Genomic DNA, 14,546 nt, shown 5'->3' on the forward strand with positions numbered 1-14,546 from the left:
GGCCAATCCTGCTTAGCAGGAAAAGGTTGGAACTGGCTGGTGCGTTCTGAAAAACCTCAGATTGGCGATTTCAAGCATCTCACGTGGACCCACTCCCCAGTACATAAAGGATGCATGGGGATAGCAAGATGGCTCAGGGATCAAGAGCTCTGGATGATCTTCCAGATCTTCCAGAGGACCCAGCACCTACAGGGAGCCTCACAACCACCAGGATTTGTAACTAAGGTTCCAGAGGATCTGAAGCCCTCTTCTGGCAAACCACCGGCATCGACCATCCCCCATGGTGTATGGCCATGCATGCAGACAAATTACTGATCCACTATTAAGAAAGACCAGCTCTCAGGATTCTGGAGAAGGTGACAGGAAGTCCCTCACACTCAGTGAAGGCCCATTCTACTCTCTGTGGGAGGTAGCAGATAGAGTTGGATACTGAAATCTGGCGCCAATCCTTGCCCTGTTAGAGAAGAAACACCTGAGGATTTGATTTTGTTGCTATGAGAGCCCGTAAAGCAAGTCTTTTTACCCCCACTCTACAGATGAGAACAATTGAGGCTTGGAAAGGTTAAGGAACTTGCTGGGAGGGGCACTCGGGGGCTGAATTGTCTTTCCTCCCCATCTCGATGCTCTGGCATCTGGTGGAACCTCTAGGCATGGTGAGGGAAGGGAAGAGGAAACGTCTCAACCCAGACCCATTCACCTACTGTGCCTATGTGGCTCCTTCTCTCCTCTCCTACAAGATGCAGTTGTTTTTGTTTGTTTTTCCTGAATGTATAATTCCAGCTTCTCCGGCCCCTCGGCCCAGTTTTGACATGGAGAGCTCCGGCCAGCCACTGCTGAGGCTGGAGCTCCCACGGCCCTGGCTCCTGACTGTGGGACTAGGCACTGATCTCAGCACTTCACCTATTAACCTTCACAGTTCTCCTGAGTGACTCTTGGCGATTGTATTCGAATTACAGATGAGGAAGCTCAGGATAGGTGCGTGACTTCCCAAGGATACACAGCCAGGAAGTGGGAACAACAAGATTTGAGTTCAGATTGTCCGATCCCATTGGCCACGCTCTTAACTACTCTCCGACTTCTGGTGTAGCAATCAGGGTGACAGCTGATAGGTCATGGGGTTTTGCAATTTTCACAGTGTTGTCAACCTGCCTGGCCCATTTTTGCCCTCGGTGTAGACCCCATGGCGTACCCAGAGCAAGCTGTGTCTATCTTTTTAGCAGACGGGGCTCAGAAAACCAGTGACAAATAGGAGGTCATGGAATAGCTCTAGGGGTTTGACCCCAGGACCCCTCATCTCAGCTCCTGACCCTAGGACTCCTCATCTTGGCTCTCATCCCCTGGATCCCTGCTGCCTTCCAGAACAAGCGCTCAGCTCACACTGTTGATTTCAGGCACTAATCCATCCAAGCCCTGCTGACAGGTGACCTCACAGCCTCCTATGGTGCTCTAAGGAGGAGGCCATGTCAAGGAAGGAGGAGGGGGAAGCAGGTGCCACCACCAGCCCAGTTCCTATGTCTCTTGACTCCTGACACTCTTCTTGCCTCTAACTTCCTGGAACCAGGATGCCAGCGACCTCCTGCTGGAATCTCCGGGGACAACATTATTGCATTTAGCGATTCTGAGTTTGGCTAAGATCTGCCTCTGAAACCTCAAAAGGAAATTCACACACCCAGGGGAGCTAATTGCCTCCTAATTTCTATTTGTGCAGGCTCCAGGGGCTTGACCTCCTCTTCAGAGGTGCTGGTCAAAAGCAGGGCTGGGGCCCCTGGACCACCGCCATGACCAACAAATGCAGGGTAACATCCGTGACGTGCTCGAGCACGAGAAAGAACGGGGACAGGGGTGGGCTGGGCGGCTGGCCCATGGGCTGGGACCTCTGCAGGCCCCAGCTGGTCTCCTTGGCCAGACCACGGAAAGGAGCAGAAATGTGGGAATTTGACAGTCTCTGCCCCAAGTCCCAGAAGCATAAAGTCAGGGGCTTAGTGCATCATTGGGCCAGGCTATTGCACTTCTCCTCTAGGATCTAGCCATCAAGGGTCAGTGTGCTGTGCTGGCCATCTCTGACAGACATAGGGACGATGCTGCCATTTTATACAGGGTGAAACAGAGACCCAGGGCTGGAGTGATTCAGAGCAACTGGCTCTGAATCAAGGCGGGCAGCACACCAGGGCAGAATTCTCTTTTTCTTTTATCTGTTTGAGTCATGATCTCTTGTGGTCCGGGATGGCCTCAGTCCCATACAGAGGCATGAATGACCTTGGACTTCTGGTCTCCCTGCCTCTACCTCCCAAGTGCTGACATTACAGACATATGCCACTGTGCCTGGCTTAGGTCTTTCACTTCTAGCCATGGAGAGTGCCTGAGTGGACAGCCCATCATGCAGAAGACTCTTTTCTAGCAGATCATTTTGTGGGACAGAGGGCAGAAAGTAAGCAGGTGACTCCAAGAAATAGGTTAGGATGAGCTGACTTCCCCCAAAAGCCAAACAGACCCAGCCCAGGACGGTTACTGGGAGGCCCCCTGCAGTATCTAGGATGACATCAGAGACTGTTTGGCGGCCTCTGACTTAGGACATCATTCTAGGTCCCCTCAGGCTCTCCCGGCCCTTGAGCTGGGATCCCAACGAAGACCCTAATTATATGGTCTTACCATGATGCCTGACTGACATAGTGCTGATGCCTTAACTTAACCCAGCCCAGGAGCAGTGAGTAGGGGTTCAAGCTAGATGCCATTAGTATGAGAGCACAGGGAATTCTGGGTACAGAATAGGTAATGAGGAAGCATCAGATCTCAGAATCACATGGACCTGGTGACAACAGCCTAATGCGGGGCCATCTCCCACGTGCCTCTAACCTCTCTGAAACACACACACACAACACACACACACACACACACATCATATTACAGTGAGGTATACTAGTGACAGTGACAATAAATATGTCACCGAGCACCGACTGTATGCCAGGCGTCCTTTAAAAGTGTTCTTCACAGTCACCTCCTTTAATTCAGAAGTGACCCCTCCCAACTGAGCCCTTTTTCTTCTTGTATTCTTCATATATCCCAGCGGGGGGGGGGGGGGTGGACTTGCACCCACAAGGCAAAGCAGAACCACTCCGTCTCACTTGCCAAGCCTGGTTTTGAGGCTAGCACCTCTCACTTTCTTTGAATATGCACACAGTAGGCTGTTAGAAAGCAGAAGTCCAAGTCCTGAGCAGTGACAGCAGACCTTGTCCTGCTGCACCAAGCTAGAGGAGACCTTAGTCAAGAGACCATGTTGGCCTGACCCTTGACCATGAGAGAGGTGCTAAGTTCCTGGAACTCACTCAGGCACCATGTGGAAATCCTGGCACCCCGCCCCAGGCCAGGGCTATTATCTAAGTTGGGGCCTGAATCAGGGTTGGACAGTCAGGGTCAGGAGCCCCTGCCCTCAGGGGCCCTTGGCCACATTCTTGTCCAGATCACAGGGTCTTTGGAAATCTACCTGTTCTTCTACAGGACACTGGAAATGGAGGACAGAAAATGTGCCTAAGGGATGGGATCCTAGGTTCCTCTTTCAGCCACGCCCCAGTCCGCCCCACCCAGTGTGCTGAAGAGCAGGCACATCTGGCAAATGCCTCAGGCTCCCAGCGCTGCGCTCTCCCTCTCTGGGCCCTGGGTAGGCTGAGTGTTTTGGCAGGTGGCTGAATGCCTATGGAATGTCACATCAAATCCCTGCTCAGCCTGCGGGAGGCCAGCCTGGGGAAGACCTCTGATGCCACACGTCCAGGGTGCAAGCAAAGAGCAGTGGCCCAGCCAGGTGGCAGGGGCTGCTGGGAATCCAACTTTAACCCTTCACGGGATAGCCCTCCAAAACCGGCTGTGTGTGCTTACAAGAAGGTCCGGGACTCTGGGGAACAGTGTAGGTTTCTGGGCCCTTGGCTTCATTTTCCATGGCTGTCTCTCTTTCCCCATACAGCCCCCTGTCTTACTGACAATGCTGAACATAATCTGTTCTCTGAGAGTCCGGAAAGTTAGAGCACTTTCCAGGGCACGCGGCATGGGTTTTCTCGTAACCGTGAATTACTGTCTCACTATAGCGCTGTGGTGAATGTTTCCTTTGAAAACCATCTGGGTGGGGGGATGTATTTAAAAACTAGTGAAAATTGCCTAAAATAAAAAGAAAGCTTGCCAGGGTCTGTGGCTGGGAACTACACAGGTGTAGGATTGGTCCCACTGAGGCACGAGGCTCTTAGCTACCTGATCTGTTTGTTGTTCTGTAAACGAGGCCGTTCCACAGCTCAGCAATGAGTCCACACTTTAGAAATGACCAGTGTCTGTCTGCAAGAACAACCAGCACACACACACACGCGCGCGCACACACACACACACACACCAGCCCCACCAAGTATCCTACAGTGTGGGTGTAGCAATTGGCTCTCGGATGAAGGGGGATGTTGGAGGTGCCAGAGAGATACTTACCCTGCTTACTCCATGGAGTATAATCTCCTGCCATGGCCAGTGTTAGGCTACTGAAGAGGGGGAGTGACCATGCTCCTGGGAGGGGCTTGGAGTGTGTGAGCCCATACAGGCAGCCTCCAGTGCGTTCTGCTCTGACCCTTACCAGGTGCCTTCTATGGAGGCTACGATGGAGCTTAGGTCTGAATGACCTTTCATCACATCATGAATGTGTGTGGGCTGTTCATCTCTGTGTTTGGGGGGGAGCACATACGAATATATACGACTTCCTCCCACACCCCCCACAGACTGCTTCTAGAGCATGAAGGGTGGGGAAGTGCCCGGTGACTGGTCCTTCTCCCTTGCTGTAGGCATCCTCAGCTACTGCTGGTTGCCCTTCCGGTTATCTCTGCATTCTCCCACCCACCAAAAAACAAAATGAAAGGAAGGAAGGAAAGAAGGAAGGAAAGAAGGAAGGAAGGAAGAAAGGAAAAGGAAGGAAGGAGGGAAGGAGGGAAGAAAGGAAGGAGAGAAGGAGGGAAGGAAGGAGGGAGGGAGGGAAGGGAGGGAAGGAGGGAAGGAAGGGACAGAAGGAGGGAAGGAAGGGAGGGAAGGAGGGAAGGAAGGGAAGAAGAAACAGAAAGAAGGAAAGAAAGCAAGGAAGAAAGAAAGGAAGAAGGAAGGAAGGAAAGAAAGTGACAAGCAGTCGGGAGTTCATACTCCTCTCTGCTCCCTAAGTGGAATTTCTGTAGCTGAATTGTTTGAAGAATATGGCTTCCCGCTACCTACAAGTGTGTGACCTTGGACCAGTCACTCATGCTCTGTCTACCCTAGCCTTCTCATCTGAACAACAGAGGCCATCATGACCTCTGCCCCAGCAAGCCCTTGGAAAGACTTTATGGGTTGACCATGGAGAGCAAGTGCCCTGCCCTACCCTGCCCTCCTTGGGCATCCCCAGAGAGCTGTGCTGTGCATGGTGAGGGCTACAGACTGACCTATAATTGCCCTTCTTGGAGGCAACGTGCAGTGGAAGCAAGCCGTCCTTGTTGGCTTTGTTAGCGTCGGCACCCTGCGAGAGAAGAAACTCCACCACGTCTTCATGCTCGTTCTTGCAGGCCTCGTAGAGGGCGGACGCGCTGTCGCTGGCCTGCGTGTTGATGTCTGCACCTGGAGAGGGAGGGGTGGAGCCATGAATTGAATGATCGGTGGTTCTGCCGCAATTCAGTGCCACCATGTGGTGAGCACCTCCCAGCTGACCACTGTTGTGCCCAGCCATGCCTACTGTCTGAATCCACATGGATCCCTCAGACATCAGAGCTAGTGTAGGTTCCTTATCACAAAGCCACGCCTGCGCTGTTTCTCTGAATCCATATGGAGCCTTGGGAGGTCAAGTTTTCATCACAGACCAGGACACGGGACATGAAAGGACCCCGGATAGTCACTCACAGATGTGAAGCCAAACTTGAATACATGGTCAGAAGATGGAGTGAGGCTTTCAGCCCTCACTATGGGTCTAGGCTGTGCCCTGCCTGACAGCAGCATCAGCTCCAGCTGAGTACAAACTCCTTAAAGGAAACCCTACTGACTCTGGTAGTTGGATTTGGGGCTGATGGGTGACGGTCGGTTGTGGTTGGTTGTTTGGTTGGTCTGAGGCACCCTCTCATGTAGCCTCGGCTCCCCTTGAATTCTCTGTGTATCCAAGGATGGTCTTGAACTTTTGAACCTCCTGCCTCTAACTTTACAGTGCTGGGATTACAGGTGTGAACCACAGTGCTGGTTTATTCAGTGCTGGAGAGTGACCCGAGGCTCTGTGCATGCTCAGTAAGCACTCTGCCAACTGAGCCGCATCCTCAGTCCTGGGTTGGTTTTGTTCTCCATCAGAAGCAGGAGAGAACTGGCTTCTGACATCCTCTTAAGGAACTGCCCAGGGACTGGAGAGATGGCTCAATGGTGGAGACCATGCACATGTCTTACAGAGGACACTGGCTTCTCAGTTCCCAGTACCCACACGGTGGCTCACAACCACCTGTAACTCCAGCTCTAGTGGACCTGATCTCTGTGGGTACTTATACTCATACATACATCATACACGTGCACACACACACACACACACACACACATACATGCACATACATACACACATACACATACATGCACACACACATACACACATACACATACATGCCCTCATACACACATGCATGCACACACACATACACATACACTTTTAAAAATAATAAAAATAAATTAAAAAATAACTAAACATTGAGCCATGCTGATAGGAAGGGGACTGAAGGCTGGTAGCGGCTTCCTGCCCTCACCTGGGTCTTTTACATCTGCATCTCATGGAGAGAGAGAGAGAGACAGAGAGACAGAGAGGGGGGGAGGGAAGGAGAGAGAGAGAGAGAGAGAGAGAGAGAGAGAGAGAGAGAGAGAGAGACAGAGAGAGAGAGAGACAGAGAGAGACAGAGAGAGACAGAAAGAGACAGAGACAGAGAGATGGGGGGGAGAAGGAGGGAGGGAGGGAGGGAGAGGGAGGGAGAGAAGGAACCATGCATGTGATTTCCCTGCAGTAGGCTTCCCTCTGCAGATGCAAATGAGCTGAGGTAGAAGGGTAAAGCCTGAAATGAAAGGCTTGTGTCAACCACAGCTCTCAGAGCCTTCTACTCATCTCACCCTGTCAGAGGACTTCATTTTCAGCAGCAGTGCACTGGCCTGGCCTTGTGAGAAGAGCACAGGCCTTTGAGGGCCCATTAGAACCATTAAAGTTTTTGTTTCATGATTCCCAAGCACTGGGGCCTCTGGCAGCTTTTAGAAGCCTCGGTTTACCTGTTTCTTAGTCAAGAATCATGGTCCTGCCCTCTCGTGTTTAGGACAAGGTGTAAATGAGGTGATAAAACACAGTGCCAGGCTCAGAAGGCCCTGCTGTCTGGACAGAGCTCTGGGCAGAGGCTGGCCCTTCCCTCAGAGGGACAGTATAGGGACACCTGGAACAAGCCTCTGGGCCTCAGGCCTAGGCTCCCCAGCAGGCCTAGGCTTGCCAGCAAAGCCGCCTGCTCACACAAGGAAAATATTTGTATAGGAACTGACTCTAACCTCCTACGAAGGGAACAGGGGATGGAGCGACTGCCTGGAGAGAGGGTTCCTCTCCCCCACGGTGCCCCCTTGCCCTCAGCATGGCTGCTGGCCGGAGCCCCAGGACTCCACTGTGTTGTCAGAGTGTTCATTGCAGTCATCCCTGGCTAAGAGCCTTAGTCAGGCCCAGGGTCAATCTCCTCAGCTGAGAGGCAGACACGGGTCAAATCCAGGCTCTCAATGAGCAATCACTTAACCTGTCTGAGCCTTGATCTCCTCAAGTATACAGTGGGGTTAGGACAGCACCTGGGTCACCCTGTCCATCATAGGTCTATGCTCAGCAGGAGGCCTGACACACAGTAGGTCCTCACCGATTTGTTGCAGCACAGCCTCTGCATAGCCTCAGCCTCTCCAGTGTTCAGGATGGGCCTTCATTCCATCAAGAGGGAAAGTCAATCACAGGAGAGCTTGGAGGGGGGTTGTCAAAGTACACAGGATTTTTTATTCATGTTTTTGAGTCTTTGCTACTTGGAACATCACGAATCAAGTGGTATGGTTTTAGTTTCTCCTGTTAAGTTTTGTCTTTTTGTTTGTTTGTTTGGTTTGGTTTTGTGTTGTTTTTTTTTTTTAAATGGGAAAATGGAGCAGAGTCCTGGGTTCAAATCCCATGTGTATCGATGACTTACTCTGTGATCTTGGACAAATCACTTTCCTACCCTGGTCCTTGGTTTTTAATCACCTGCAAAACAAGGATGTGATCTCCATCTGAGGCTTCTCTGGCCCAGCAGTGCGATGTGTAGTGGTTTGGGCATCAAGAGTCCAAGAATCTAGAGAGCTGTACAACTAATTCTGCAGATAAGTTACTTCCCCTTTCTAGGCCTCAGATTCCTCTTTTGTGAAAGGGGGATGTGGAGCTGGACCTGAGATGGTAAGACAGGAAGTACTTAGCAGCACCTCACCATAGCTCTACTGAACCCAAACCTGGCCTCAGAATCCCCAACACAGCCCTGCAGGGCCCTGGATCAGAGGATGCTCACAAGATGAGCCAGCACAACTTTCCCTCCCAGCTGACCTCTGAGGTCCTTGGCAGCTGTTCTGCGTGACCACTCACCATGCTTGGCCAGGAACCTCAGGGCCTCCAGCTGCCCGCTCTGGGCAGCCACAAACAAGGGGGTAATGCTGTAGACGTTCTTGGCTTCCACCTTGGCCCCGCCGCTCACTAGGATCTCCATGACCTCCAGGTCATTGCGTGAGACAGACTCATGCAGGGCCGTCCAGCCCCTGTTGCAGCGGTGGTTGGCGTCTGCATTGTATTGCACCAATATCCTCACGGCCTCCGCGTTCTTGCGCTCACAGGCTGAACCCGGGAGATGTAAAACAGTCAGTGTGGCCCTGAAGGTTTGACAGTTCAATAGTTTAATCCTTCCAACTACCCTTGAAGAACGAACCCAATGTCAGTACCTACGTCTGTAAATGAGGCAGGTGAAGCACAGAGAGGGCAAGTGACTTTCCCAGAGTCACACAGAGACTAAGTGTCAGAACTGGGATTCAAACCCAGGAAGTCATGTCCAGAGACTCTGTCCCCGGGAATGTTCTAGAGTGTCCCTAACTCATCATCCTTTTCAATGTTACACCAGACACTAGGGCTGAAAACATCTATACAGCAAAGGTTGCTGCTCACTTAGCTTGGCTTTATCTTCTGAGTACAACCCATCTTCCTCATCCTCCTCAAACCTCCTCTTCAACTTCTCGCCCACAGTTCTCACGAGGGGAGCTACAGAGGGCGTTGGAGTCACCAAGGAATGCGAGCCAATTAATGCCTCTTGAAACCTCCCTGGAGAGGGGACGGCAAACAGGGGGAGCAACTAACTGCCCGTGGTGTTTCAATGGGCTTCTTTCTCCACCTCATGAGCGCCAGTCCTCTCTCTGTAAACCACACAGCAAAGCCTTCCTAAAGGAGGCTCAGGGGAGGGTCCGCAGGAGGCCACACTCAGGAGCCAGGAGCCTGAGGCTTTGGTACCTAATAGATCCAAGGCCAAGCCACTAGACTGGTATTTGGCATTCTCCCTACAGCTCTCTTTGGGACAGCTGAGGTCCTAGGTAACAGCTAAGGGCCCTATAGAAGACACTTCCCTGTTGAGTGCTCTCCAGCCCTCACTGGCTGCAGAGCATTATATGTGCCGGATGCCAGATCACAGGTGCGCCTTTGGTCCTTACATATCAAAGGAGAACGCTAGCAACACTCACAGGTGTGGAGATGCATAGGCAGGCTTAAGGAAAACACCATCCCCAGTACATACACACTCAACAGGTGCCAGCTATAGTGATGGGTCGCCTGTCCACTGTCACGGGACCTGCCTGTTGCAACCAGTGCACACCTTTGAGCTAGTACTGAGCTAGCCAGGAGGCTCCTGCTTACATAGACATAGCAGAGGTATGCACTCCCTCCCTTACCAGCTGGCCTTTGCCCATGCTGTCCCCAGAAGCTTAGCCGGCTGGTAAGTTCCTTCCTGCTGGGGTTCAGTCCAGACACCCCTCTATGAGCACCCCCTCCACACATTCCCACCCAGCCCCTTGCCAAGCCCTGCGTGCTTGTAGTCTGAGTGTGTGCCTACGCTTGATGGAAACCACAGACATGTGCCCCATCTTTTCAACTTAAGGCTTCAGTGACACCCCCCACCCCAGCATGTTGACCTGTGGGATATGTTGGGTGATCCCATGTGTAAACTCGAGATCTAATTAGCATAATTAGCATGCACCATGCTTCTTGGAGGGGTTCTACTCATAGGAGCAATCCGAAAGCTGCCCATTTGCTTCTGGGCTTCCTGGCTCAGCCTAGGGACTCACCTTTGTAAAGTGGGGTCTCCCTGGATTTGTTAGAGATGTCAGGCTCTGCCCCCGCCTGGAGCAGGGACAGGAGGCAGTCCAGGTGTTCTCTGCACGTAGCCAGGTATAGTGCTGTCTCTTCCTGCAGTGTACGCTGGTCAATGGTCCCTGGGTAAGCTGGGGGAGAGCAGGAAACCTGTGTTCCAACTTCCTTGCAGTTCCAAGGATAGGCATGGAACTGCCTCCTCTGAATTCTAATAAGCCCAGCCTGTTTTCATTTCATCCCCCAGGGCCCGCTTGGGTTCTCCACTATAGAAATGGAACTAGATGCCACTTCCTCTGGGAAGCCTTCTGAGGTTGAGCCCCCAGCCCTCAAGTGTCTATTTTTCCTTTGCCCTCTTAGTCACTGTTAGAATGGTCACATCTCATGGAACTTTTTCTCTGGTGTGGTTGGTGGGAGTTAGGGCCATTCGATGGCCGGAGCGACCTGCCTGGTGGTATTATGAATCCTAATCTGACCTAATAGAGAGATGGACTTGGGAAACGAGGCAGAGCTCGCCCAGGGTCCCACAGTTGGTGGGAACAGCCTTGGCAGAGCACAGGCACAGTTGTGCCTGAGCCTTTCCACACCAAATCAGCCCCTGGAACATTCTGGGACAAACTGGCAGTGGCTGTCCCAGAACTTAGCTCTTCCCTTGTTCTTTTCTAGGAATTGGGTTTTCCTGACTGACAGGCATGGAGAGACAGCAGCAAGGGGCAGGAGCGGGAACAGAGAGAGGGCTGTCCACCCCACCCCACCCCTACCCCCAGCCCCAACTCTTCACTCCACCCCACCCACACTCGCCGCAACACAGTGACTTATAACTGTGTCTGTGGAGGCCATTACATAGCCTGCCCTCCCCACCAAGAGAGAGCCCTGTGCCCTGCTGGCCCTCACCTCGTTGCAGGACTTTCAGGCAGCCCAGCTTGCCATAGTAGGCAGCCTCGTGAAGCGGCAGCCAGCCCTCCTTGTTGGGCTCTGCAAGATTCTTCCCATCCTGGATCATGGCCTTCAAGGCTTCTTCATCCCCTTCCTTGATGGCCTTCAGCACGGGGTCCATAGCCCTGTGAGAGCAAGCGGCAGCCAGTTCTCAGCTGTAGGCAGAGGCAAGGACAGGTGGCCTGGGTCCTGAGGGCAAACAGGACCTACTGGAGGGCAGGAGCCAGTGTCTGCTCTGGGGTCTCTCCTCGCGTGTTCAGCTTGTTCTGGGCCTAATGCTTGTACCCTCCAAATCATTGGATGCAAGCGAATTAGTGTGAGAATCTGGCAGCCCCCACGCCTTTCTGGAGCTGAAGCTAATGTCACACCCAAAACTGCTTCTGCCAGGAAGACTCGGGCACAGAGTGCTAACACTGGCTAACTACAGAGGAATCTTCCCAAAAGATGGCCCTCTGATTCATACCATGCACAGCTAGCTGAATGATTGCAAGAGCTCCCGAAGGCAAGGACCTGCCAAGGTCCCTCCCTCCCTCCCTATTCCCCCAGCCTTCCTGCCACCCCATCTCCCCATCGAATCCATTATTCCTACTCCCAGCTGCTGCAAAATGACAATAGTTGAAGGATTAATAAATTAGAATCCTTCACAGTTTAAAACTTCTAAATGTCAAAAGATTTCAAGGCCACAGTGGGGGTCATCTTTGTTTGGCTTACTGAAGACAATTTTTTCTCACTTATCCATTTATTTCCTTGTCTGTCTGTTCTCCGAGACCTCTTTCCCTTTGTCACCTGCTACCGAGTCAGTAGGGACCATGACTATCTAGGATCTTAGGATCAGGAGCTAGGATGGGTTTAGGGGGACCTCTAGGACCAGCCCCCAAACCCTCTCAGCTGCTTCCTCTAGCATGCAACACTTCCTCCTGCCTCTCAGCCTCTGGGTTATTAATAGCAGCTACGGGTGAAGCCAGAGACCCAACAAGGACAAGCGACTGACCAGCTAGATCCTGAAGGCCCATCAACACCATCATAGCCACCCGCTTGAGATTCACTCAGGAGCAACAGGACCAACCTCCATCAGTCTCAGGGAGGGTCCCATGGGGTATGTGGCCACGGCTGAAGTGGAGGGGAATGGGCTGGCTGGTCCTGTGGCCTCGGTGAGGAGAGGTTCCCACGATGTAATACTTGATGTCCAGGCCCACCAGCCAGATGGGTCTCCCCAGCTGGGGTTCACACATCCTGGGACTCTCAGTGTCTCATACACACTAAGAGTCTCCCCAGGAGCTGAGACAAAGTCCCCACCTCAAAGAGGGAGAGGCTGCTAGGCATGTTAAACCACCAAAGACTAGAAGCAAGGTGCACAGGGCCTTGGGAGACAGCTTTGTCTTCCCCAACCCTGCCTTGCAGAAAAGGGAGACTGGCGGTGGGGGAGGAGCGGGGGAGTGGGGTGTCCTGTGACAGACATGCAGGGATAGGCAGTTGTACCCAGATTAGAACTGGAACTTTCTTTTTTTGTCAACCCCAAAGTCCCAAGGACAATGTGGTGCCCATAGGGCTTGGAGAGGCTGAGAATGAGAACTGTATCCTCCTCTCTGCCACACAGAAATGGGGTACCAGCAAAGGGCCCCCTTTTTCCCTTTTAAGTGCTTTTAAGGCCACTCTGAGCCAGAGCAAGGAGGGAGGCACAAATATCCCATCGGCACCATACCCGAGGCAGAACCCTCTCCCTTGGCCCCGGTTAATCGATTAGTTCTGGGCTTTGGCACCTGGCCCTTAAATGAAGGGTCCTGGGTGGAGACTTAGATGTGCACAGATGAACCCCTGGAGGTGGTATGGGGAGACACAAGGAGGATGAATGGGAGTGAAAGTCAACTACACACACACACACACACACACACTGCAAACACCCCCTACACACACATACACACACACACCGCAAACACCCCCTACACACACACACACACACACACACACACACACACACACACACACACCAGTCCTTTGAACCTCTCCCTCTTGCTGGAACCCCAGATTCAGAGTCCCATGGAACTCCTCCAGCAGCAGGGTCCCAACCTCTGAAAACATCTGAGGTCAGTCCCAAGCACAGCCTGAATGCCACTCCTAGTGGGCATCAGGCTGCAGCCCCCATGCCTAGCTCAGTAGGAGCACTAGAATCTAGACGCAGCAGGAAGGGGATCTAGGGCTGCAAAGCTAACCCCCCCCCTGCGGCCTCAGCTGGAGGTGTGAGCTGGGTGGTCTTGGGGCCAGGTGGGGAGTCACTTACGCCATCTGGGAGGTCTTGAACAGGTTGCTGCTATACTTCTGCATGACCCCTTGGAACAGGCCCAGGGGTGCTCGGGCCGGTGGGCTCTCGGGAGGAGAGGAGGACCTGGAAGGTGCAGAGCCAGAGTGAAACAGAGCAAAGTACTCTGCATAGGAGAAGCGGGTCATGCTGGAGCCGGTGAGGAGGATGGAGGGCAAGCCGGGAGAAAGAGTCTAAGTGACAGACAGACACAGGGCTCTGAACCAAAGCAGATGGCCGGGTCCTCTCTGTGTGCTGGACACAGCTGCTGTGTCTCTGGATTATTTTTGGCCCTTGGAGGAAGCCCTTGGAGATTTAAATGACCATATAAGACAACAATGAGGTTAACCTTACCCCCGCCCCCACCGCCCCCCTCCCCAGCCAACCACAAGGGCGCAGATATGAAGCAAGGTGACAATTCTTCACCAGGGAGGATGTGAGAAGCAGTTGGTCGGTCGGTGGCAGGCGTCAGGATGGAAGGCCCTGGGGGGATCTCAGTGGGGCTGGAGAAGGGATTCCTGGACAAGCAGGGGAACAGGAGAGCCAGCCTGAGAAGCCAAGACATTTGGACCCTCCACCTTGCTGCCTTCACTAAGGGGACTGTGCACCCCACAATCCTCTTGGGACCCAGTAGTCTAGAAGGTACAGCAAAAGGGTGCGTAAGGAAGGTCAGGCAGGGATTTAAACCCAGATGCCCCTTGTGCAACCTTCGGACAAGTTCATTTTCCATGTGTTTTACTTTTCCTGCCTGTGTAGTGGGAAGAGGGCAGCCACTGTCTCAAGAGCCAGTGGGAAACGCTTAGCTGTCTTGTAGAGCACGGTGTCCCTCAAAGGCTCACGTGTTGAAGGCTTGTCCCCAGTTCAGTCGTGTTCTATGGTGTGTGTGTCTTGGGAAAGTGGCAGGGATCGAGTGGGCTCTGTCCTCAGCCTTGGATT

General features: G+C 52.8%; 1 protein-coding gene across 4 annotated transcripts in view; it reads right to left on the reverse strand.

The window, feature by feature from the left end:
- The window catches only part of Asb2 (ankyrin repeat and SOCS box-containing 2), a 35,952-nt gene that overhangs the window by 4,764 nt on the left and 16,642 nt on the right, over nt 1–14,546 (reverse strand). For 2 of the 4 annotated variants that reach the window (XR_015621819.1, NM_001011984.1), the window contains 5 exon segments: nt 13,593–13,697; nt 11,273–11,439; nt 10,357–10,512; nt 8,621–8,866; nt 5,430–5,601 (listed from right to left, as the gene is read on the reverse strand). Coding sequence is in view for 2 of the 4 variants with exons in the window: in NM_001011984.1 (NP_001011984.1) it covers nt 5,430–5,601; nt 8,621–8,866; nt 10,357–10,512; nt 11,273–11,439; nt 13,593–13,697 (846 nt within the window). In the remaining 2 variants the exon portion in view is untranslated. 4 annotated transcript variants of the gene reach the window in all.

Source organism: Rattus norvegicus, chromosome 6 (assembly GCF_021556685.1).
Source record: "Rattus norvegicus strain SHRSP/BbbUtx chromosome 6, alternate assembly SHRSP_T2T, whole genome shotgun sequence".
Lineage (NCBI taxonomy): Eukaryota > Metazoa > Chordata > Mammalia > Rodentia > Muridae > Rattus > Rattus norvegicus.